The sequence below is a fragment of the Penicillium antarcticum genome (assembly GCF_028974205.1).
Source record: "Penicillium antarcticum strain IBT 31339 chromosome Unknown utg000003l_segment0_segment0, whole genome shotgun sequence".
Lineage (NCBI taxonomy): Eukaryota > Fungi > Ascomycota > Eurotiomycetes > Eurotiales > Aspergillaceae > Penicillium > Penicillium antarcticum.
This window is the reverse complement of record NW_026695301.1, coordinates 1599523-1621417: the sequence shown is the minus strand read 5'-3', so window position 1 is coordinate 1621417 and position 21895 is coordinate 1599523. Positions and strand designations below refer to the sequence as shown.

General features: G+C 48.6%; 7 protein-coding genes across 7 annotated transcripts; 4 read left to right on the top strand and 3 right to left on the bottom strand.

Moving 5' to 3' along the window:
- Positions 1–140: 140 nt before the first annotated feature.
- N7508_003311 (pyridoxal phosphate-dependent aminotransferase) lies at positions 141–1448 on the bottom strand (the record flags this gene model as incomplete). The annotated part of the gene is made up of 1 exon (XM_058461377.1): positions 141–1448. One exon carries the CDS (start codon positions 1446–1448, stop codon positions 141–143), a length of 1308 nt encoding a protein of 435 aa, XP_058321954.1.
- Positions 1449–5848: 4400 nt separating this feature from the next.
- Positions 5849–9648, top strand: pkcA (protein kinase c; the record flags this gene model as incomplete). The annotated part of the gene is made up of 10 exons (XM_058461376.1): positions 5849–6257; positions 6359–6628; positions 6691–7269; positions 7320–7715; positions 7772–8040; positions 8077–8203; positions 8260–8818; positions 8877–9078; positions 9130–9535; positions 9587–9648. 10 exons carry the CDS (start codon positions 5849–5851, stop codon positions 9646–9648), a joined length of 3279 nt encoding a protein of 1092 aa, XP_058321953.1.
- A 755-nt stretch (positions 9649–10403) lies between these two features.
- Positions 10404–12743, top strand: N7508_003309 (uncharacterized protein; the record flags this gene model as incomplete). Its single annotated transcript, XM_058461375.1, has 2 exons — positions 10404–11126; positions 11256–12743. The coding sequence occupies 2 exons, from the start codon at positions 10404–10406 to the stop codon at positions 12741–12743; spliced, it is 2211 nt and encodes a 736-aa protein (XP_058321952.1).
- Positions 12744–13137: 394 nt separating this feature from the next.
- N7508_003308 (MATE family efflux transporter) lies at positions 13138–14633 on the top strand (the record flags this gene model as incomplete). Its single annotated transcript, XM_058461374.1, has 2 exons — positions 13138–13767; positions 13821–14633. The coding sequence occupies 2 exons, from the start codon at positions 13138–13140 to the stop codon at positions 14631–14633; spliced, it is 1443 nt and encodes a 480-aa protein (XP_058321951.1).
- A 234-nt stretch (positions 14634–14867) lies between these two features.
- On the top strand, positions 14868–18771 carry N7508_003307 (tubulin-specific chaperone D; the record flags this gene model as incomplete). Its single annotated transcript, XM_058461373.1, has 6 exons — positions 14868–15038; positions 15108–17610; positions 17665–17947; positions 17998–18342; positions 18406–18571; positions 18634–18771. The coding sequence occupies 6 exons, from the start codon at positions 14868–14870 to the stop codon at positions 18769–18771; spliced, it is 3606 nt and encodes a 1201-aa protein (XP_058321950.1).
- Positions 18772–19222: 451 nt separating this feature from the next.
- Positions 19223–19637, bottom strand: N7508_003306 (uncharacterized protein; the record flags this gene model as incomplete). The annotated part of the gene is made up of 2 exons (XM_058461372.1): positions 19223–19412; positions 19474–19637. 2 exons carry the CDS (start codon positions 19635–19637, stop codon positions 19223–19225), a joined length of 354 nt encoding a protein of 117 aa, XP_058321949.1.
- Positions 19638–20148: 511 nt separating this feature from the next.
- N7508_003305 (CE1 family esterase) lies at positions 20149–21114 on the bottom strand (the record flags this gene model as incomplete). The annotated part of the gene is made up of 1 exon (XM_058461371.1): positions 20149–21114. One exon carries the CDS (start codon positions 21112–21114, stop codon positions 20149–20151), a length of 966 nt encoding a protein of 321 aa, XP_058321948.1.
- Positions 21115–21895: the final 781 nt, after the last annotated feature.

Sequence of the window (21895 nt, the reverse complement as noted above, 5' to 3'; positions counted from 1 at the left end):
AACTTCATCTCATCTCATTCTCGATCTTGATACTTATTAAACGTAAATATGCAACCGAGCTGCACACCTTAGAATGTGCCTCACAATCATCCAGGGAGACAATGACTTGAAAAGATTAGTTTATGAAGTATTAGGAAGCTCTAATCTTTGAGCGCATCTGTGACCCTCCGTAAAGCCTCCATCAAATACTCCCGAGGCTGGGAGAAGACAATTCTAAACCATCCAGGATGCTCCGATCCGAACAAATCACCGCTGGCCAAGAAAACTTTCCTCTTCAACAAAACTTGCATAACTTTGTCACCAATGTCTTCAATACTCTCCTCGGGGTGAAGTTGGCAGTACTTTCCCCCCAAATTCACCCAAAGGAAAAATGCCGCGTTACAACCTTGTGCATATTCAATATCATGATTCCTGATGTACTGAACTGCACAAGCATAGGACTCCGACAACTTCTCCTGATTTAGCCGTATATATTGATCAGTGAAATCAAAATCTTCTAGCAGGAGCGAAGTTAAGTAATCAGAAACTCCAGATGCGTAGGAGTATAGCGAGATGCCTTTTAATGCCTCGTGGAGGACATTATTGGACTGCGAGATGATGACCCCAAGTCGAAGTCCATTTGCGCCAAAGTCCTTACTCATGCCCCATAGTACATGAACAAGTCGAGGGTCAATGATACCATTCAGATCAATTGACAAAGCCGATTCAAACACAACGGGTGGATGACCATGCTCGTCCACAGTGTTTTCCCAGACAGAGAGCGCGTATATTTCATCGCTTATGAGGTGCATGTTGTATTTCTGACACAGATGCATCATTTTAATAATCACTTCTGTGGGATAGCAACGTCCAAGCGGGTTATGAGGGTGGCAAAGCATGAGAGCTTTGACATTCTGGCGTGTTGTCCGCTGGAACTCCAGCAACGCCTCCTCGTATCTGTCAACCGCCTCGATGCTGAATGGATCACAGTCTCCAAAGCTGACCTGGATGACAGTGGCACCGGGTCGCAACGACATGTCCGGTATGAAAGTTCCATAAAACGGCTTTCCCAGGAGGATCCCTTCGCCGGGGTCTGTGAATGCCCACGAGACGTGCTCGATTGCGGGAGAGACACCGTTTGTGACAATTATGTGATGAGGGTCCAAATGAACTGCGGGATGTAGGTGGCGGTTGAGGAACTGGCATAATGCTTGTTTCAGTCTCAAGGACCCGGATCCTCCTTCGTTGTATGTGAGATATTTGGCCGGCAGGTCGAGTTTTTTATTGATGAAACTCAAGAGTTGATCGTGCATGAGGGAGTTCTCAGCTACTCCAACGTTGAAGAATCCATCTGGGTTGGTTGATGCACACCATAGATTGCTCAGCACGTCCCACATGAGGTTCTTGGACCCTGCTGTAGATGCATCCTGTGCTCTATGAGACACGACTGTATCAGTTGGCTGTTTCATGTTGTCTTTGTCTACAAGCAAGGGTGGGATAATGAAGGCAAAGAAAATGACGAGGGGAAAGCGGTAAAGAACAAGCCCAGAAGGTAGGAGGAGTCATAGACTCTCCGCAGCATGGCAATTGGATTTGCCTGTTATATACCTAGACCTGTCGGTTATTCCCGGCTAAGACGAACTGCATGGAGCAGAATTCAATATTGGAAAGAACTGGCACGTGTACTTTAACGTACGTATTTCCATGTATGATTCTCAACTGTAAGTCAATTCTACGTCGGTAATCCCAAACAGGTAAGCTACCCGACTTCCAATCTGTCATGCTAATTTGGACATTCAATTGCTGCGATCTTTATCTGGGAGAAATGTTTAAAGCTGATTGGAAGTGGAGCAAGGCGATGATCCGGTTGATTTGGAACCCCCAAAGCCAAAAGTTTATATTCGGCGTTTGGGCTCACTATCAATCACCGAAGGCCGTGATCGACATGAGCATTCTCTAGGGTAGTGATTGGGTATAGGGAGCTGCACATGTGGCCTTGTAATGCCATATTCAATTGATTACTCTTGATCGCCGACTTGTAAACCATAGCCCCAATATAGTTAGTATCGATAGGGTTCTCGTGAAGACGAGACTGGGCGATTAAAGAGCCAAGATGCCACTCTCATAGACATAGTCAACATCAAAATCACACATCAGGCATATTTTGCGTCAGTATTTTCAATCAAAAAGATGCCTATATAGGTTAAGACCTCCGACATGACCAATAGAACCCATGCATGAGTACAGCCCATATCCATATCTGTGCGTAATTTTTGTGTTAACCACCAAGTGGGCTACTATTTGAGAGCTGTTTTGTTGTCCAAAGAACTCGAAGGACTCAGCCTGCGCCTAACAGACGGAAATATACTTGCAGTACATGCCAAGCAAGATAACCCGAAAAAGGTGAGCGGGGATGACAGTCCAGAAAGAGCCGTAAGAGTAGAACGCTGGTTGAGAGGCTAGCTTTCCAAAAATACTCGTGGACTGACACTCGATAATCCAAGTGCCTTGTGTACGGCACTACCTATACGTGGTCGAAGGTAAGCTCTCAGGTGTCGTATTTGTAAGATGTTACCGAACTTATTCCGACTTGGAGACAGGCTGTCTCTTGACTTCGCCTCAAACGTTCCATGATCACTTCAAATCCACTTCGTACTCTCCTTCTTGACATGACAAGAGCGTGTATTTCACGCATTGGAAAATGAATCTTATGGTAATGATAGTACAAATAGCACTGGAAGAACTGGCCATACAGTGGCCGCCACATCCCAACTTGTGCCGAACCGTGTAGCGACCATTGTCAAAGTGATATCCGAGTGCGAATGGATAGTATCCATCTGGCCGATATCTTTGGACCGGCTCCTCCAAGTGGAGAAGGCTGGTAGGTTAGCAGAATGAGCGAGATCCATCTTGAAACAAAGGATTGTTGTAGTGAGGGAGATATGAGTGTACCTTTAATCATGAGGTGAGGAGGTGAGTTAGTATAAAGCGCCTTCCAGCTCTGGAGGGCTGATTCGAAAGCTTATCCCATGGCTTGCTATACATCTGACATACCTAATGTTGATCTCAGATAAGATTGGCCAGCAGCGGCACTAGTGTGCATCAACTTCCCTGCCAAGCCTTAGTGTGGATCCAAAGACCCCTCCACAGCTGCATGTGACAAGGTATCATTCACTTTATATACCACTGTACAGAGTACAGTGGTTGTCTTTTTACGCCTATCACAATGATATTGAATAGTTACAAAGTAAAAATCTGGATATGATCTGTGATTCCGTAACCTCAAGAATGAAGTCTAACTACTTCCCCACAGCCGCGTAGATAGCGACGCCTTGCTCGGTACATCATCTTAATGATACGTTACCCTAGTCACGAAGCACTGTTCCTCTCAGCTGTGTCAACAACTCATTTGATCGTACCTGCTATTTTCTTACACCCTCAACAGCGCTTCACCAGGATTCATTTCCTTCTCACGGCTGCTCTAAGAACTCACGTGCTATACTTCAACGACACCTTACTAGGTATCATGCTATCTCTTTCTTTGGGCTTGGTTTTATTCTCCCACCTACTTTGACCTATGAACCAGTACTACCTTACTTCTTCAACCAAACCTTATTAGGCATCATCTTGCCTCTTTGCCAGCATTCACCATATCTCACTATTACACAAATAGCGACAAACGCTGAACATTAACAGACTGCTCGCGATGTCTGTTCAGGACCCTTACGATTCCAGCTGTGAGAGCTGATTCCACTCTTATGGTAATCTTTAACAGTGGATGAATGAGAATCGCCGCTTCACAATTCAAGATGGAATCGACGTTGATTTCGACCAAGCTTATGTTCTGTAAGCGAGAGGGTTCCATAGCAAAGAAACAATTTACTAACAAGTCCTAGGAATGGGCTTCACATCACCTCATCTGCCTACGACCCAAATGTATCTCCACATGCAAGCATTCGCTTATCGACACCCGCTTTACGCAGCGAAAATGCTTGATACGTCCTGCATTAGCGACTCAAGAGCGGCTCGCTACCCCTTGACACAAAGATTGAAGGGGACAAAAAGATGTTACAGAAAGAGAAAGAATAAAAAACAAAAAAAAGAAAGCTGAACAAGACAATAGCAAGAGAACGGATCATTAGAGAACGTCTCGCAGCGAAAGACGCCCGACGTGCATATACTAGTACTACTAGTACCGGTGGCAATTCTGGTGGAACAGCCTCAGCTTGCAATAGCGGCTGGCTTCGTGAAGCTGATCCGCCTCAAGCATACGTGAGGAGGATCAATGAGTAGCAAGGAGCTTGACGGGTTCAATGCATGGATCGTAAGTTGGTTTTGTCCAAGTTTTTGCATTTTGTTGTGGATGAAAGTAGTGCTAGTAGTGTGTGTATAGCATGACGATACAATTGAAGGAGCTACGTACAAATCTTTCTGATCGTCTGTCTCGGAGATAGGTGTGTTCTGCAGAAACGATTGAGCTACGAATTTGTATAACATTACAGATGAGGTAAGTATAGCTTGAAAACAACTGGTATCAGTGCCATATTGTATCAAGAGGGTAGCAGTGATGACCATGTGAGATTGAGCGGGATAGATACCGGAGTGTTCGCACTGTGTATGTAAACCAATTATAGAAATGTTTACGCGTTATACGAATAAGGATTAGCGTGGTTTCGGTACCAGCTGAACAAATGTGTGCCCAGTCTACCTCTCATGCATGCTTATGAAATTGTTTGTGGGATCAGGTATTGCTTCATTGAGAAACTGTACGGCATGATGCATATGGCTTAGAAGGCACTCAGTAAAATCTTAAATTGATATTCACAAACGCCATGGAACATTGAAAGATTGAAGTGTCTTATACAAGCCATCCCCCGGCCCTATGGAGAACTGTGATCCCTGATCTACAGTTCGGGCCGAATCGGGGGTGGAATTCTATTAGATACATATTGGTGTCTAACAATCGTGTCTTGGTGTCTAATCTACATGTGCATACGATATCGATCTGGGCCTTCAGAGCGGCCTAGCTCTAAGTCACTATTTACCATGCATAATACTAGAGATGGGTCTGTGGCTCTTTTCATTAGTGCATTTCACCCTTCAAAATTGACTTAACAGGACACCTTTGAAGCCTATCGAAAATGACAAAAGAATCAATCGCAAAAATGGGTTAGATCTCAACTGTTTTGATAGGTGTGTGTACATTTGAGATATGAGACAAGTGACATCAATGAGTCGGTGATTCCGGTAAAAAGGCAGAACCCAAGAATAATGCCCAGCTGAATCTAAGACCTCAACCGATCACTGACATGCCCCTCGTGATGTATGCAGCAAGGGGTTAAGTGGCACGATCTTCACTGGATCGGTCTACAGAGTGAAGCGGTGACACTGAAGATGTCTCGCGGTGATTCCGATCTGGTGTCCGACCTGGTGCTCGATCTGTAGAACTTGGAATACAGGAAGCAAAAGAATGTAAGATCGCATCTCAGAAACACGTAGCAGGTTAACAGTAGACATCTGCAATGAAATATTAGAGTAAGAAGCCTTCACGTGCCCGGAGCTGTCAATGTAATATACTTTTCGCCACTGTTATCGACCGATTGTGGGTTGGATGCCTTTTGAAATGGTCTGAAATTGATGATCCAGATCACCCTTTCTCTTTCACCATATTTGATCTCTTTCGAAAGCCCTAGAAACCCTTCAAACCTGGTGCAGGTCAAGTGGGCGATCATTGCGGGCAGATTGTCTCACATTTTCCGAAGTGGCATTACCCGTGCCCGTTGCGCCCCTTGTCAACAACAGCCCCGCGAAACCCTCTCCCACCCACACCACTTCACCCTCTCGACCTCGCTCTACATCCTCAGCCATCATGGACGGGGACGAGCTGATCGCCTCGGTCGCCCACAAGATCGAGCGGGAGAAGGCCCTCATCACCGCTGCGAGTAACATGCGGCAGTCGACTGACAACCCCCTCGTGCAACAGAGAGTCGACGCCAACATCCGCGATGGCCGAAAGAATATCGCTTACCTGGAGGAGAAAATGAGAGAGCTGCAGATCCGTCAAATGCAGCAGGATGGTGGCTCACCCAGCCAGCGCCCGCATGGGGGCCCGGCTCCCCCACCAAAGGACTACCCCGGACAATCTGGCGAAGGCGATTATGGCGATGGCCGCAACTACCCCCAGGGTGGTTCTGGCTCGATGCCGTCCGGCGCTCCATTCCCTGACCCCCGACCTTTCGCTCCGATCCCGAAGGCTAGGCCCAACTACACGAAGCTAGGTGCGTCAGATTGTGATCCGAGATGCAGATTTAGACACCTCAAAAATGTTGCGTTAAGCTTAAAATTGTTCAGAATGCTGACATGGATGGCTATGTCTCAGATCTTATCAAATATGACACTGCATACCTCGGGCCGAAGATTCAACTCATGCTGTCCCAACTGGAGTTCAAGCTGAGTGTCGAGAAACAATACAAGGCGGGTATCGAGAAGATGGTGCGTTTGTACCAGGACGAGGGCGACCGAAAGAGTCGTGCCGATGCCGAGGGTCGTCGCATTGAGAGCAACCAAAAGATCCAGCTCTTGAAGCAAGCTCTGAAGCGATATGAGGATCTCCATGTCGACATTGACCCTACCGCCGACTCACCCGATGGTACGCAAAGCACTTCTAGCCTGGTAATAAGGATCACGTCGAGTTACTGACTGGTGGCACAGATGAGAGTTTAAGTAGCCCGAACATGCGCAAGCCGCTGACCGGTCTATTGACCATGCGCATCCATGCGGTCAAGGATGTTGACCATGCCGCCAGCTCACGATTCTCGCGAGGCCCGGAGACATATGTCGTCGTCAAAGTGGAAGACACCGTCAAGGGCAAGACCAAAGCAACCCGAAACGATAAATGGTTGGACGAGTCATTCTCCATGGATATCGACAAGGCCAACGAGATTGAATTGACCGTTTACGATAAGTCGGGAGATCGCCCAACTCCCATCGGTATGATTTGGGTGCGGATTTCCGACATCGCAGAGGAAATGCGTCGCAAGAAGATTGAGACGGAACTCAACGCCTCTGGTTGGGTATCTGCCGATAAGATGGCCGATGGTGGATCGCCTCGACATGACCACCCTGGTTCCCCCCAGGGATCTTCCCATGGCCCGGGCTCTGGACGACCGGGTACCTCAGGCCAAGGCGGGCACCATGGCGGGGAGATTTCAAATGTTCCTCCCACTGTGATGATCGATTCATGGTTTGCTCTGGAACCCGTTGGACGGATTCAACTCCAGATGAGCTTCGGTAAGACCAGTTTCATCCGCCTCATCTTTTGATATACTAATTCTGGGCAGCCAAACAATTGAAGGACCGCCGTCCCTTTGACATCGGTCTTAATCGTCAAGGTGCCGTCCGTCAAAAGAAGGAAGAGGTCCACGAGAAGCAAGGTCACAAGTTCGTTACGCAGCAATTCTACAACATCATGCGCTGTGCGCTCTGTGGAGAATTCCTCAAGTATGCCGCCGGCATGCAGTGTGCAGACTGCAAGTACACCTGTCACAAGAAGTGCTATTCCAAGGTTGTCACCAAGTGTATCAGCAAGGCCAACTACGAGACCGACCCGGACGAAGAGAAAATCAACCACCGCATTCCCCATCGTTTCGAAGGCTTCTCCAACATCTCCGCCAACTGGTGTTGCCACTGTGGTTATTTGCTGCCCTTTGGGCGCAAAAATGCCAAGCGATGCTCTGGTAAGCATATCACGACAATTGATATTCGACTTGGTATATACTAATCTTTCATACAGAGTGCGATCTCACGTGTCACGCTCACTGCACTCACCTCGTGCCCGACTTCTGTGGCATGTCGATGGAAGCGGCCAACCAAATTCTCGAGACTTTGATTCGCGCCAAGAATCACAACAAGTCTGCTTCTGTCAGTTCCGGTCTTAGCAACCGCACCCTTCGACCAAGCGGTCCGCCGCAGCCCCCTCAAGACAATGCTGCCCTCTCCTACCCCCAGAAACCAATGGAAGGTCCCTATGGGGCTATTCCTAGACAACCCTCTGCTGAAGCGGTAAGCGCAGCCACTAACTCCTTCATGACACCACAGTCACCAACAGCTTCTGCACAGGCCGCACAGCGCCAACAGTTGCCTCCCAAATCCCCCACGGGACCTTCCGCCGCCGCCGCTGCCGCAGCTGCCGCTACTGGCATGCGCAGCCCCCAGCAAACCCCAAGTATGCACCTTCTATCTTTTTTCAATGGCCTTTTTATATTAATACATGTATCACAGCTGAAATGAACCGTCCTATGCCACCTCAAGCTCCCCAACAGCCTCAGCACGCTCACTATGATCCATCTGCTTATGCCAACTTCCCTCAGCAGCCTCCACCTCAGGCCATGCAAAAGGCTCAGCCTTCGTCTTATCCGATGGCACCGCCGCCACAGCCTATGCAGCAACAGATGCCTCAACAAGTTGCGCCGCCTGCTAAGGACGATGCCGCCCTGGCACAGGCCAAAGCTCGCATTGGACTGGACCACTTCAACTTCCTTGCTGTTCTCGGAAAGGGTAACTTCGGTAAGGTCATGCTGGCTGAAACCAAGAGCACCCGCAAGCTGTACGCCATCAAGGTTCTGAAGAAGGAATTCATCATCGAAAATGATGAAGTCGAAAGCACCAAGTCCGAAAAGCGTGTCTTTCTGATTGCGAACAAGGAACGTCATCCCTTCCTTCTCAACTTGCACGCTTGTTTCCAAACCGAGACCCGTGTTTACTTCGTCATGGAGTACATCAGTGGTGGCGATCTTATGCTGCACATCCAGCGTGGCCAATTTGGTCTCAAGAGAGCCCAGTATGTATTCCTGGGTAACGATGATGAAGGTCTAAACATGCTGACTCAATTCATCTAGATTCTATGCTGCCGAGGTTTGCTTGGCGCTCAAATATTTCCACGAGAACGGTGTTATTTACCGTGACTTGAAGCTCGACAACATTCTGCTGACCCTGGACGGTCACATCAAGATTGCTGATTACGGTCTTTGCAAGGAGAACATGTGGTACGGTTGCACGACCAGCACGTTCTGTGGTACTCCTGAATTTATGGGACCCGAGGTATGTATTGCCGGACTAAGTGATGAAGAACCCCCAATTGACTTTTTCTAGATTCTACTGGACAAGAAGTACGGACGAGCTGTCGATTGGTGGGCGTTCGGTGTCCTCATCTATCAGATGCTCTTGCAACAATCTCCCTTCCGCGGTGAAGATGAAGATGAGATCTACGATGCCATTCTCGCTGATGAGCCTCTCTACCCCATCCACATGCCTCGGGACTCTGTATCGATCCTCCAGAAGCTGTTGACTCGCGAGCCCGAGTTGCGTCTCGGCTCTGGTCCCACTGATGCCCAAGAAGTCATGTCCCATGCCTTCTTCCGCAACATCAACTGGGATGACATCTACCACAAGCGGGTCCCTCCGCCTTTCATCCCCACAATCAGCAGCCCCACTGATACCAGCAATTTCGACCAGGAGTTCACCAGTGTGACTCCTGTCTTAACGCCTGTGCAGTCTGGTAAGATTTCTTCTTTTCCTCTATACAAATTGTAACTGACATTCTATTTAGTGCTTTCCCAAGCCATGCAGGAAGAGTTCCGTGGCTTCTCCTACACTGCCGACTTCGCCTGATCCGGCCACGACCACCATGATTATTATTCACTTGGATCCCTGTCAAGATTCGTTGATGGAGGGGTTTAATGCCGACACGGCCGGTTTCTTCAGGGCGCCGCGGGTCACCCGCCCTTCCCAGCACTTCTTGCTCTTCCAATTGCTTCAACATACCCAATTGCAGCTTCGTTTTAAGTGCCGGTGTGGACGCCGGTCCGCTTGATATGCTTTGTTCGGATACCATGGTTATTGAACCCTCTAGGTTGCCTTGCTTTGTCAATTTCCCTTTTCATGCCTATCTAAATTGCTTGTTTCTATTCTTTCTTTCCTTTTCTGTCGAGTTCTTTTCAGTCCCAATGTGTTTCTTTTCCGACTGGTCGGTTTTATGACTCTATTCTATGTCGGGCAGTCAAATGTTCAAAAAGGAGAGGGGTGGACTTGAGGAGTTTTGGTCCAAGGAGTATGAGAAATGACGACGTTTGAAGATCTATGAAGATGGCGTAGGACCTGGAGCCACGCTTTATGCGTATTATGTTCTAATGGCTACCCTATGGAGATGCAAATACGATATCCATCCTAAATGCGATTTGGCTATGCAGTTGTAGTTGAACTCATGTACTCATTCCTTTCCCATCTCCCCCATGTTGATATCTCTTTTGTTTACAACACCTTCTTTTCAAGTTGTTCTCATCTTTCTCTTCTACACGTTCTCGTTTCCACACAACTGCCCTTGCAGCTTTCATTCTTTGTTCCCAACATAGATTTCCTTTGTCAAGATGTTCGTGGTATCACGGCTCAAGCGCCTGCTTCGCCGACGCCCTCGAGTCTCGAGTCCCGTGAATACCGGGCCCTCGAACAACAAAGAGTGTCCACCCCCAGTCAACAAAGAAAAGTCGTCTTCGGAGAACAAACAAAGCCCGTCTTCGGACAACAAAGAAACGCCATGCACGCGCAGACCAAAGCAACGATTCAACCGAGCCCGTGTCGAGCAATGGGCCAGACAGCTCACTGGGCCTCAGGGCGAGTCCCTTGTCAATAACACTCGGCCAGAGGTTGACAACATCGACTACCACATCGACTTTCCCGACAGCTCAGAAACCGGATCTCCTCCGTCGTGCTGGGGTGATATCTGGACCTACGACCCTGAGATCAGCCGCTTCTTGTGGGAGGACGCGGCCCCTATTGAGCGTGTTAACCAGACCTTTCGAATCTTTCATAATACGCCTGTTTACGGGCCTGACCCGATTATTCCTCTTTCGCCTTCTTATTGTCCCTCTTCCTCCTCTTCCTCTTCCTCCTCTTCCTCTTCCTCCTCTTCCTCTCCTTCCTCTTCGCTTTTTTCTACCTACCCTCCTTCTTCTTTCGCTTCTTCTCCTTCCTTCTCTTCGTTTTATTCTCTTCCGTCACCAACCCTGAATCATCTCATGGGGCAAGAAAGTTCTTCTCCCTCGGCGAACGTGCCTTCGGCCATTGCTGAGCACAATGATGAAGAAAAGCTGGTAAGTCTGATGCTTTATTCCATCATCGTTCTTTCACTTTCATCTCTCTTGCCTCTCGTATTTCCCTTACTCTCCTTTTCACACTCGTTTTCCATTCTCCCACTTTCATTTTAAACTGATTTGTCTCAGGACTCGGCCTCGCCAGTCGACGGCGACCTAAAGCCCGAAGCACCAGCTGAAGCCGTTCAGAAACTACATTTGCCAGTCGGCGACAAGGACGCGAAGCCTGACTCGCCAACCACGCAAATTCAGGAACGAAATTCGCCATCCGAAGACGGCTTGGAGTCTGAGTCGCCAACTGCACGAAGCCAGAAACGGGACTCGCCATCTGACGACGACTTGAAGCCTGACAAACCAGTCAAGCGAGTCAAGCGAGTCAAGCAACTTGATTTCTCAGGTCTCGGCAAAAAGCGCAAGCGAACTGAGGACCCCGACCTCGAGACTGGCAGCGATACGGAAGCAGATCTAAGTGACTCGGATGTTAGTAATTTCACTCCAAGTGAGTCTTCTTCTCCCGTATCAAGTGAGGACCGGCCACCGTCGCCAACTCTCAAGCGTGGGAGGAGAAATCCTCTGGACCCTTCATTCAGGGATCCCAACCCTCGACGCAAAAACAATAAAAGGAGGAAGAAGGCATCAGATACGGAATACACTGAGCACGACAGTGAGGATGATATTTCCTTTGTCCCGAAGTACGAACGCAATCAACTCTTGGACATTCAACCTAGAAGGAGAGGAAAGCGTCAACTCGAGCCGGAGAATCTTCCCATTAATCCTGACTTGGGGCCGCAGGAGCAAGCCCTTGCTGCTCAGCTTCATGCCTGTTCTAAGAAGGCCTCGATTCCCCGACACTGGCAAAAAGACTTTACGACTTTGCCAGAAAAGTTGTTCTTTGCCGCAGGCAATGACAAGGACGCAGATAACCACAGAGACAAACTCAAAGAAGGTGATTTTGTCCTTGGGGCTCATAAGAGCTCTGAATTCTATGCAATCCGAGCCTTCCAAGGACTGTTGCAAATTTGCGGCCATGTGAGAGATTTCTGCAATGTCCTTCGTTCTCCACCTGAGCCTTTTATCAAGAAAACAATTGAGAAGTATCTTCGCTGGGCAGTAATCGACGCTGGACTTACAGTAGAGCCCTCCAACATCCCCATGTACGTCATTTACACCAAAACGGATAAAGAAGACTCACAGGAAGCCATCACCAAGTTTTACAAGAAATTGCAGAACCGAGCAAACGACTTCAAGAGATATGCTCTTCTCGCTCCTGCTACCGACAGCTACTGGCCAGCCCTGGTAGGCTTCTTCGTTACCGGGCCTATTGTTTCTGTAGTCACCCTTGACACCACCCCTCAGCCTCTAGATGCCAATCCAACATCTGAAGACAAAGGCACTAAACCTTCAGGCGAGGATTCTTCTTTGGGAATCAACCTTCTCATGTACATGGACCTTTCTGATATGAATCGAGATGTCTGGGGTGCCATGTTTCTCGCAATTCTCATTGGACATATCAAGAATACGATGGTCAAGCTCGCCGACAACTACAAATCCATATGGGTGGCGCATGCTCCTGGGCCGTATGGTTATTCTGGGTATTTCTCAGATCGCGACCAATAGTGCATTGGTTTCGGGGAAGTCTGAGGGACTCGGCTTTTTGACTCTGACATGAGGCAATCCTGCTCTATGTCAAAATGTTGCAATGTCGCTATTTAGCGTCTTCAACTGCCGGAGGAATGGCGTGCTTACGCTAAGTGCTAGTTTTTGCCTGCGTGGGTGATAGGTCTACCGGGGCTGCGCGGCAGTGGAGCATGCTGCTATGGGGCAATAGTTTCCACGATGCGACCGACTGCAAGGATTGATTTGTTGTTTCAGTCCTCCACCTCATGCAGATGAGAACTTGTTTTTCTCCTCTTCAATCTCTCTTTAATACTCTCGATGAACCATCATTCGGGGTTGAAGGGAACATCTCGTGAACAGAAAGCACGGAGCTCGCCCTAAAAACTCTTCCATGATGATCTCAGAAAACCAACATGGGGCCACAGAATCGTCCCCCTTGTTGCGTGACATCGACCATGAAGCAGCAAACAGAACAAACAAGTCAGGATGGCAGCAAGAATTGATGATTATCTCAAAATACACAGCCCCGTTGATGGTCGCACTTTTGCTTCAACATGCATTGACCGGGTCCAGCATTTTCATGGTGGGCCATCTGGGGAAACGGGAAATCGGGGCCGTGAGCTTGGCTAACATGACCGCCCAAATCACTGGATACTTCGTCTTTCAAGGCCTTGCGACGTGTCTCGATACTCTATGCCCACAGGCATATGGCTCGGGAAACCTGAAAATGGTCGGTCTGCATGTTCAACGACTGACGCTGTTCATGCTCGTTCTCATCATCCCAATCGGAGCCATGTGGTACAATGCGGATCGCCTTTTCATGTTAGTTCTCCCGGCTGAATCCCGCGAAACTGCCGTTCTCGCGGGATTGTATCTCAAAATCGCCATCTTCGGAGCTCCTGGCTATGCCTGCTTTGAGTCCGGAAAGCGATTCTTCCAAGCGCAGGGTTTATTCGGTGCTAGTTTGGTGGTCCTTCTGGTTTGCTCCACGCTTAACATTTTCATGGGCTGGCTCCTTGTCTGGGTATGTGGTGCAACATCGATCATTTACTTCATTTACTGACTTTTCTCCGGCAGAAACTCCAATGGGGCTTCATCGGCGCTCCAATTGCAGTCGCCATTGCTAATAGTCTTCTTCCAATCTTCCTCGCATTGTACGTCATCTTCATCAGAGGATCAGAGTGCTGGCACCCTATTACTGCTGAAGTCTGGCGCGGCTGGGGTTCAATGTTAAACCTTGCCATCCCAAGTTGGTTAATGATCGAAGCCGAGGTCCTCGCTTGGGAGTTCATGACTCTCATCTCCTCTCACCTCGGAGAAACCGAGCTTGCTGCCCAAGCTGCCATCTCAACGCTGTCCGACTTCGCATTCCAAGTATCCTTTTCTATCGCCATCGCTGGTGGTACGCATATCGCCTATCTGGTAGGAGCAGGCCTCATCGACCGTGCGACAAGAGCAGCTACAGTTTTGGTCTTCACTGGTCTTGGTGCTGGTTTGATGAATATGCTCATTGTCCTCGCTCTCCGAGGAGTGATCCCTGGCCTGTTCAGCGACATTGGCGAAGTTTGGCATTTGATCTACTTTTTGCTCCCATTGGGCGCCGTTCTTCAGATTCCTGATGCCGTGGCTACATCACTTAATAGCTTGCTGCGGGCTGTTGGGCGGCCTGACTTGGGCAGCTATGTGCAACTCTCAATCTATTACCTCGTTGGATTGCCATTGGGCATCGTTTTTGCATTCTGGTTGAAGTGGAGCATCTTTGGACTCTGGAGTGGAATCTTGATTGGACAATCAATCATTGTCGCAATTGAGGGATTTTACTTTTGGAAAATGGCTGACTGGGCCAAGGCATCGAGAGAAGCGGTGGAGCGCATGGAAGATGAAGAATAAAAAGTATCGAGCAGGGCGTGGGGGATATGATTATAACAGCATAGCCCTGGATTTCTCCGATAAAAGAAGCACCTAGCGAGACAATATGTACTACAATCAATGTTTTCAACTGACTTTTTCTTCGTAACTTGCGCTTGATATACAGTATTTTATCTGTCACATGACTCGGCCCGCTGTTGACGCTATTCCCAACACGCACTCTTCAGAAACACCTACATCACTCAATCGCCCACGATGGATGCTGCCGAGGATCGAGACGTAAAGCTCCAACGTGCATCGGGCGATCTAGTGGCCGAGTTCTCAGCAAAGCTACCTTCGCTATTGTGGAGATCACAAAATGGAACACCCCTCCGCACCCCACGCAAATGGGCACAGGTAACGAAGACAGAGAAGCTCGTCAGCCTTGTAAGATTTCCCAACCACAAATTAATCTCCAATCACCCCCTGATTCACGGTTACTGATACTTCCTACAGCTTGAACCATTCCAAGAGTGGCCCCAACTCTTAGATCCACACTTGCAGAAGCTGCTGTCCCCTTTAGTGGACGCTTTCCTGGCATATTTGATCAAGCATCGCGCCCAGTATGACACTACTTCGCCGCTACAATCTCAGTTTGGAGCTTTGTACCCACTTCCAAGAGCTATCTGCAGACTCTTGTATACATTCTGCAAAGTCCGCGGCGTCAAGGTTATCAGCCGGTTTTTGAACAATGAACCTAAATACCTTGAGTCAATGCTGCGGGCTTTCATTGAATGGAATTATGTGAAACCGTCTAACGCAGAGGACATGATTGACTCTGATCCGCAGCGGTTGATCTGGGAAGAGCGCTATGTGATGCTTGTTTGGCTTTCTCATCTGCTGCTTGCTCCTTTTGATCTTTCGTCGTTGTCTTCTGACGATATTCCCGTACCTTATGACAACTTGCAGGGCTTGGCTTGGTTGCCTGCTAAGACACCCATGGTTGCAAAGTCTCTCCTTTCCTTGTGTCTTCATTATATCAGTGCACCTGGTAAAGAACGTGAGGCTGCTACGGCTCTTTTGGCACGATTGGCTCTACGTGGAGATATGCAAGCTCTTGGGGTCCTCACTGGTCTGACAAAGTGGGCGCTTGCTACTATTAAACCATCTGAGGGGGCTGGGTTGCCTTCTGTCTATGCTTGCATTGGTATCCTCACATTTATTGCCCGTCTCGGTGCATCAGGACATGTGGACGATCTTGCACCTTTGATCAATCAGATCTTCCAGCGGACCCTCAGTGTATTTCAAGGACAGTCTGCGGTATCTGCAACTATTAAGGCTTCGGCCTTGGCTAGAAAGATTATCGTCAAGATTCTTCGAAATATCACATTAATGGCGCTGTCTCTGAATGAGCGTGGTGATGGATGCATTACATATGACGAGATATCTACCATTTTGGAAGATGCTATTGATAATTTCCTGGTCTCGCTGGCCGACAAAGATACACCCGTGCGATTTGCCGCAAGTAAGGCACTCAGTATCATCACTTTGAAGTTGGACCCGGAAATGGGAACTGAAGTTATCGAGGCTGTTATTGGATCACTGGGAGAAAACATCCTTTATGAGAAAGATGATGGTTCTCTAATGACTCCATTTGAGGCGCGAAAGATTGGAACTCACACTCTCAAACGCAATCTCAGCGCCGTCGACGCCCAACGCTGGCAAGGACTAATCCTGACACTATCACATTTACTCTTCCGCCGCGCACCTCCAATTCAACAACTTCCGGAGATTCTCCAGTCCCTTGTATCTGGCTTATGCTTCGAGCAGAGATCGTCTACTGGTAGCTCTTTGGGCACCGGTGTACGAGACGCAGCCTGCTTCGGTGTTTGGGCTTTATCCCGGAAGTATACCACTCCAGAGCTCCTGGCACTTCAATCCCAGGTAGTGGCCTCACCATTCGGCCAGAAGGAGGTTGATGTCCTGCAGAAGCTAGCCGTGGAACTTGTCTGCGCGGCTTGTGTCGATCCATCTGGAAACATTCGCCGTGGTTCTTCGGCTGCTTTGCAGGAACTGATTGGTCGTCATCCCAACACCATCGCCGAAGGTATTCCGCTTGTTCAGGTGGTTGATTACCATGCTGTCGCTCGTCGGTCTCGCGCTATGATTGACGTTGCAAAAGCAACAGCATCTCTGGATCAGATCTACTGGAGTCCTCTGTTGGATGCTTTGATAGGCTGGAGGGGCCTTGGCTCACCAGATGCCGAATCTAGAAGACACGCGGCTAAGTCTATTGGAACACTGAGTACCCAGGAGGTTTACAAGACCATGCAGTTAGTCCTGGATCTTTTACTGCAAAAATTCTCTTGCACTTCTCGAAGTGATGTTGAATCACGACATGGTTGTCTGTTATCGATTGCTGCTACAATTGATGCGTTTACTTCTCACTGGGAGAATTCAGTGGAGACAAGAGACAGCCAGGAAGCTAGGGAGGTATCCTCTCGAGTGGCCAGGGCCTGGGAGATCTTTGGTTCTTCATCAGGTCCCACAGACGACGACTTGACATTCCAGACATCACGCCCGGAGTTGACAGCAGAGGCATCATCGTGTTTGATCTCCTCGCTATCACGATCTATTATTACGGTCGGTCTGACACATCCTTCCGAGACACTTCTCGATCGCACACTCCAAATCTTATCCGTTTGTGCATCTCGCAGTGATGATACTTCTATCGAGACGTCCTCAACTGCCTTGTCGCAATTATTCCCTCTTCTGTCGACATCGAAGCAAGAGGAAACAGTCCGAATATGGTTCTCCCATCTTCATACTTCATGGCGGCTGCCAACCGGCCGCGGTCAAATTTTGGCTCTTGGTGCAGTGTTCAAGCAGCTAGAAAGACAAAGTGATCTTCAAGACAACATTGTCACCGAGCTACTTCGGTACACCGGGAAAGAGGAACTTATCGAAAAGCGAGTGGCTGCTGTGAAATGCTTGTCCACCAATATCTTGCCATACATGCGTATGCTAAATCTCTCTATCAACTTCTCGGTATCCAAAACTAACAAAATATTAGGTTCAACCGATACAGTTGCGGCCAACTTCCTCGAGTTCCTGAATGACTATACCACAGACAGAAGGGGTGACATTGGATCTCTAATCCGAGTGGAAGCAATCCAAGCAGCAGGCATCCTTTTACGAAGAGAATCAGGATCGACGCCACGTCCACCCTTAGTGCAAAATCTAGTCGGTAATCTTTGCCGTCTTGCATCCGAAAAGCTGGACAAGGTCAGACTCCACGCCTGGCTTTATCTCCAAGTATTCTGGGAGTCAGCACAAGATCTTCCTCCGCTTGAAATGTAACCCGTTCGCTCTATTATACTGGGGAATTCCTACTGATTGAAGATAGGAAATTCGAACACTTCAGTCACGTCTCGTCGCAGGAGTATTTTGTACAACTACTGACCTTGCAAAGCATTGACTGGATTCGTCTCCCACTACTACAGGGATTTGCTACCTCTGCTATCTCAGGAGCAGAAGGTCTCGTCCGAGCGTCTCGCTCAGGGTTGACACAATTCCTGAGCAATCAATCAGAAGCACAACGGCAGGAAATCTTAATGGCTTTCTTGCACGATGTTTCTACGGTCTTGAGTGACAATCTGCAAGATGAACGTTTCGCCATTCCTGCCGTTGAGTTCGTCGCTTTCTTGGTTGATAGCTACATCCCTGTTGTCCCCGAAGGCACGGATCCAAGGTGCGTCCCTCAGTCTTACGATTTTTATATATTTGAATAATTTGCTAATAATCGATACTTTAGCTTCCGCAAACTCTTTATTCTAATCCAAAAATCACACCTCAGATCGGCCAACATGGCTCGATTGGAAGCTGCCATTAAAGCGTATGCTGCATTAACAAGAATCGACTCCCTAAGAGCTGATGTTCTGAAGAAGATGTCTGGGCTGCTTTTGCATCCATTTCCAAGGGTAGGTACACTCACCATATTCTTTTTGGTCCTGAATAACTAATCTACTGGTCCTTTTGTTAGATTCGGTCGAGTGCTGCAGAGTATCTGTTTGTGGTGACAGACACTGAAATTACCAAGTTCGGGGACTGGTCTGCTTCGCCTAAGGAGTTAAAGCTGCAGGTTGATAGTCTACGGACTGTTCTTGCTCAGCAAAGCTAACTTAAACAATCAATGAAACCGGTTGAATATTGGGACATGATCTTGCTACATAGCTGTAAATTTGTTTCTTCAAATGTACAACAGTTGCCATAACGCCATTCACCACCCCAGCTTAATTGATCTAGATGATCGACCCAAGACACTTAAAACCAGCCAAGAAAAGAGCTGAAAAAGGAGAGGCCAAGTTAAGTCCCTAGAAGCGTATCAAGTAGTACAATCGCTTCGATCGTTTGACATGTTCATGCCCCCTGCTGCAGTACACATTCCATGGTCATACATATGGGCCAGTATTCAGTACAACATTTCAACCTCTATGCAAATCAATCAATAAGCTCCCGTGTCAACCGCACAGTCTCATCGATTCTGTTAAGGAAGAGCCCGCAGTCTTCACGATCCACACTGCGTGGCAGCCATCATACCAAATTGAGCCTCTTTCGGCACTGCACGATCATCAGTCGTGACGATATAAGCCAGCCACCTCTGATAAGTAAGTCGCGTCCGCTCGGACAGGATGGGGCTGGGGCGAAGTGAAGAGCAAGGTGGCATGCGATTCAAGCTCTGTCACCGTGGACTGGGCCAATGCCGACTCAACATCCGCAGCAAAGTGGGTGGTAGGGTCGTCTGCGATATTGAGACGACGGCTATAGTACAACAAGTCAGACAATGAATTGACTTGTACCTGAGGGGTTTTACCTGATCTACTAGAATCCAAGGGGGGGCACATTTCCGCCCTTTAGGCCTGTACAGCTGGAGCCTTCGGCCATAACGACGGCTCTCAAGAATAACAGGCCGATCACACCACCCGCTTTGCCTTCTTGTGTTCGCCGTAACTTGGCGAACCCTGTAGCTGCAGCTGCTCTAGGCATACCTGCATAGGAATGCATAGATAGCAGGACATCTTTGCCCTCATCCTCTAGCAGCAGGCGGAGAATAGTGCCAATGGCATCGGCATCAGCTTGGCAATCGATAGCAGAGGGGTCATTGGGATATTAAGATGGGTAGCCAGCGTAGCGAACCTCGTAGCCAGCTGTCGTGACAGCTTAGATGAAAGGCGATGCTACTACTGTCGCTGCCGGGCTGTTTCATTTCCACTTGCAGGAATCGCCCGACGTGCATATAGTGCGTGCATAGATCGGGCTAAGCCACGCTCGTCATTGGATGTTGCAGCACGTATGCTGTCCCTCTACCTGACAAAAGTATTCCCGGTTTGATTTCAACACCACAATATGCATAGATATCTACACATACATATAATTGAGATATATTCTCGATCCATTGTACACGGCCGGCCTTTTCACAGATCATGTCTACTCACTCTCAACACTGAGCATAACCAGTGACCAACAGCGTTGTAGTAAGGATGAGATAGAAATTCTCTCACGCGTCCAGACGATATCCAGAAAAGAAGTCAAAAATGTACTCAGTGGCATTAAAGACATACTTCCCGAGAGGACATTGACTAGCCAAACGCTCATAGTCATCATTGCCAACAGTACTAGGCCAGCAATGACCATTCTGGCCTTCACGATAATGCTGAACAATACCGGTCTTGCTACCACAATCCCAAGAAGCATGCTTAACGAGCGGGTTCTCAAACACAGTCTCGTTCCTAGCCCACTGAGCCTTCTCACCACACCCATTTCGATCAGCCCAGCCTTGCAGGATATCAATGACCGGCAACTTGGGACTCTTCTTCGTATTCCCATCAATAGGCGCAGTGGTATCCGTCGTGCCATGGAACTCAAGGAAAGGATATCCCTCGGCGCGCTCAGCAGGCGCACAAGGGCCCACGCCTTCGATGTCGTCGGTGTCATACCATGCACCACTGACAGCTGCGAAGGCGGCGAACCGGCTTCCCACGGTGGCATTGCAGGCGATGACGCCGGTGAAACCACCGCCATTTGATTTGCCTGCTGAGAAAACCCTGCTTTTGTCGATGCAGAGTTTGTCTTCCATATGGGTTAGGAGCTCGTTTGTGAAATCCAGATCATTTGGGCGTGATATATCTGCGCTTGGATTGGAGAGCCAGTATCCATTCTTGCTGTCGGGGTAGATGGCGACTCCATTGGGATTGAATTCTGGATTGGAGAATTGCGAAAGCTCTTCCTCTTCTAGCATGTCACGGCTGGCGCCGTGAAAGGAGAAGTAGAGCGCTGTTGGAGTGCTTTTGTCATAGTTGGCTGGGATATATAATCTGTATTGGCGGTCCGAGCCTGGAAGTTTGAGGCTCGTGCTTGATCCCGGGGTTGGGAATTTGGAGGGTATATTCTTGTTGCAGCCTGCCGATTGGGCGGTGCTCATGCTGGCCAGGGCTGTAAGGGACAGGAGGAATGCGATCTGCATGGCGGTGGTTGGTGGTTTGTGTTTGACAACATGTGTGCAGAGGGGGGGGGGGGGTCGGCTGATTTAAATGGACATACTCAGTTCCAAAGCTGAGAACAGAGCCCCATTAATTAATAACCGATTAGCAAACGAGATCTGCGATTCTTGGACGAGTTCCCCAATCAGGAACAATGTTCCTACATGCAAATCCAATGGTGGCCCCCCTTTGATGGGGGCTGGATGGACACCATCCCCTTCAAGTCTCTTGGCATCTGGCATGCTCGCGTTCAATGATTCGCTATTTTCGAGTGAATTGTAGGCTGAGCCTGGCTGATCGCCTGCAAAGACCTTAGTTCTTGCTGAAGAGGGGACTAACCAGGTGCGACCCACGCGGTGTCCCCAGAGTTGGTCTATGTTAATGCCACACACCCGTATTTTAGTTAGCGGCTTTTTAGCTTATATCTGCCTTAACTGTACTCTACAACAGTATAGATCCCAACATTGATCATATTGCATGGTACACAACTTTACTCGATTGTGAAGGACCTTATAATAGCATCTGACGACCCCCCTGCTCCTCGAATACTCTCGAAAATGCTTCTGGAGAAATCCTGTTTCTAGCAAATGCACGTTTCAAGGATCTACATGTACACGGGCCGAGAACAGCTCCCAATGGCCCCGGCATGCTGTACTTATGCATGATTCCATGTGAGTAAACACCGCAGATCCGACATGCTGACGTTGGATAAAGCGGGTGATCCTCGCAATTTAGAACTAGCATCTCGAACTGCCGGGCGCTTAT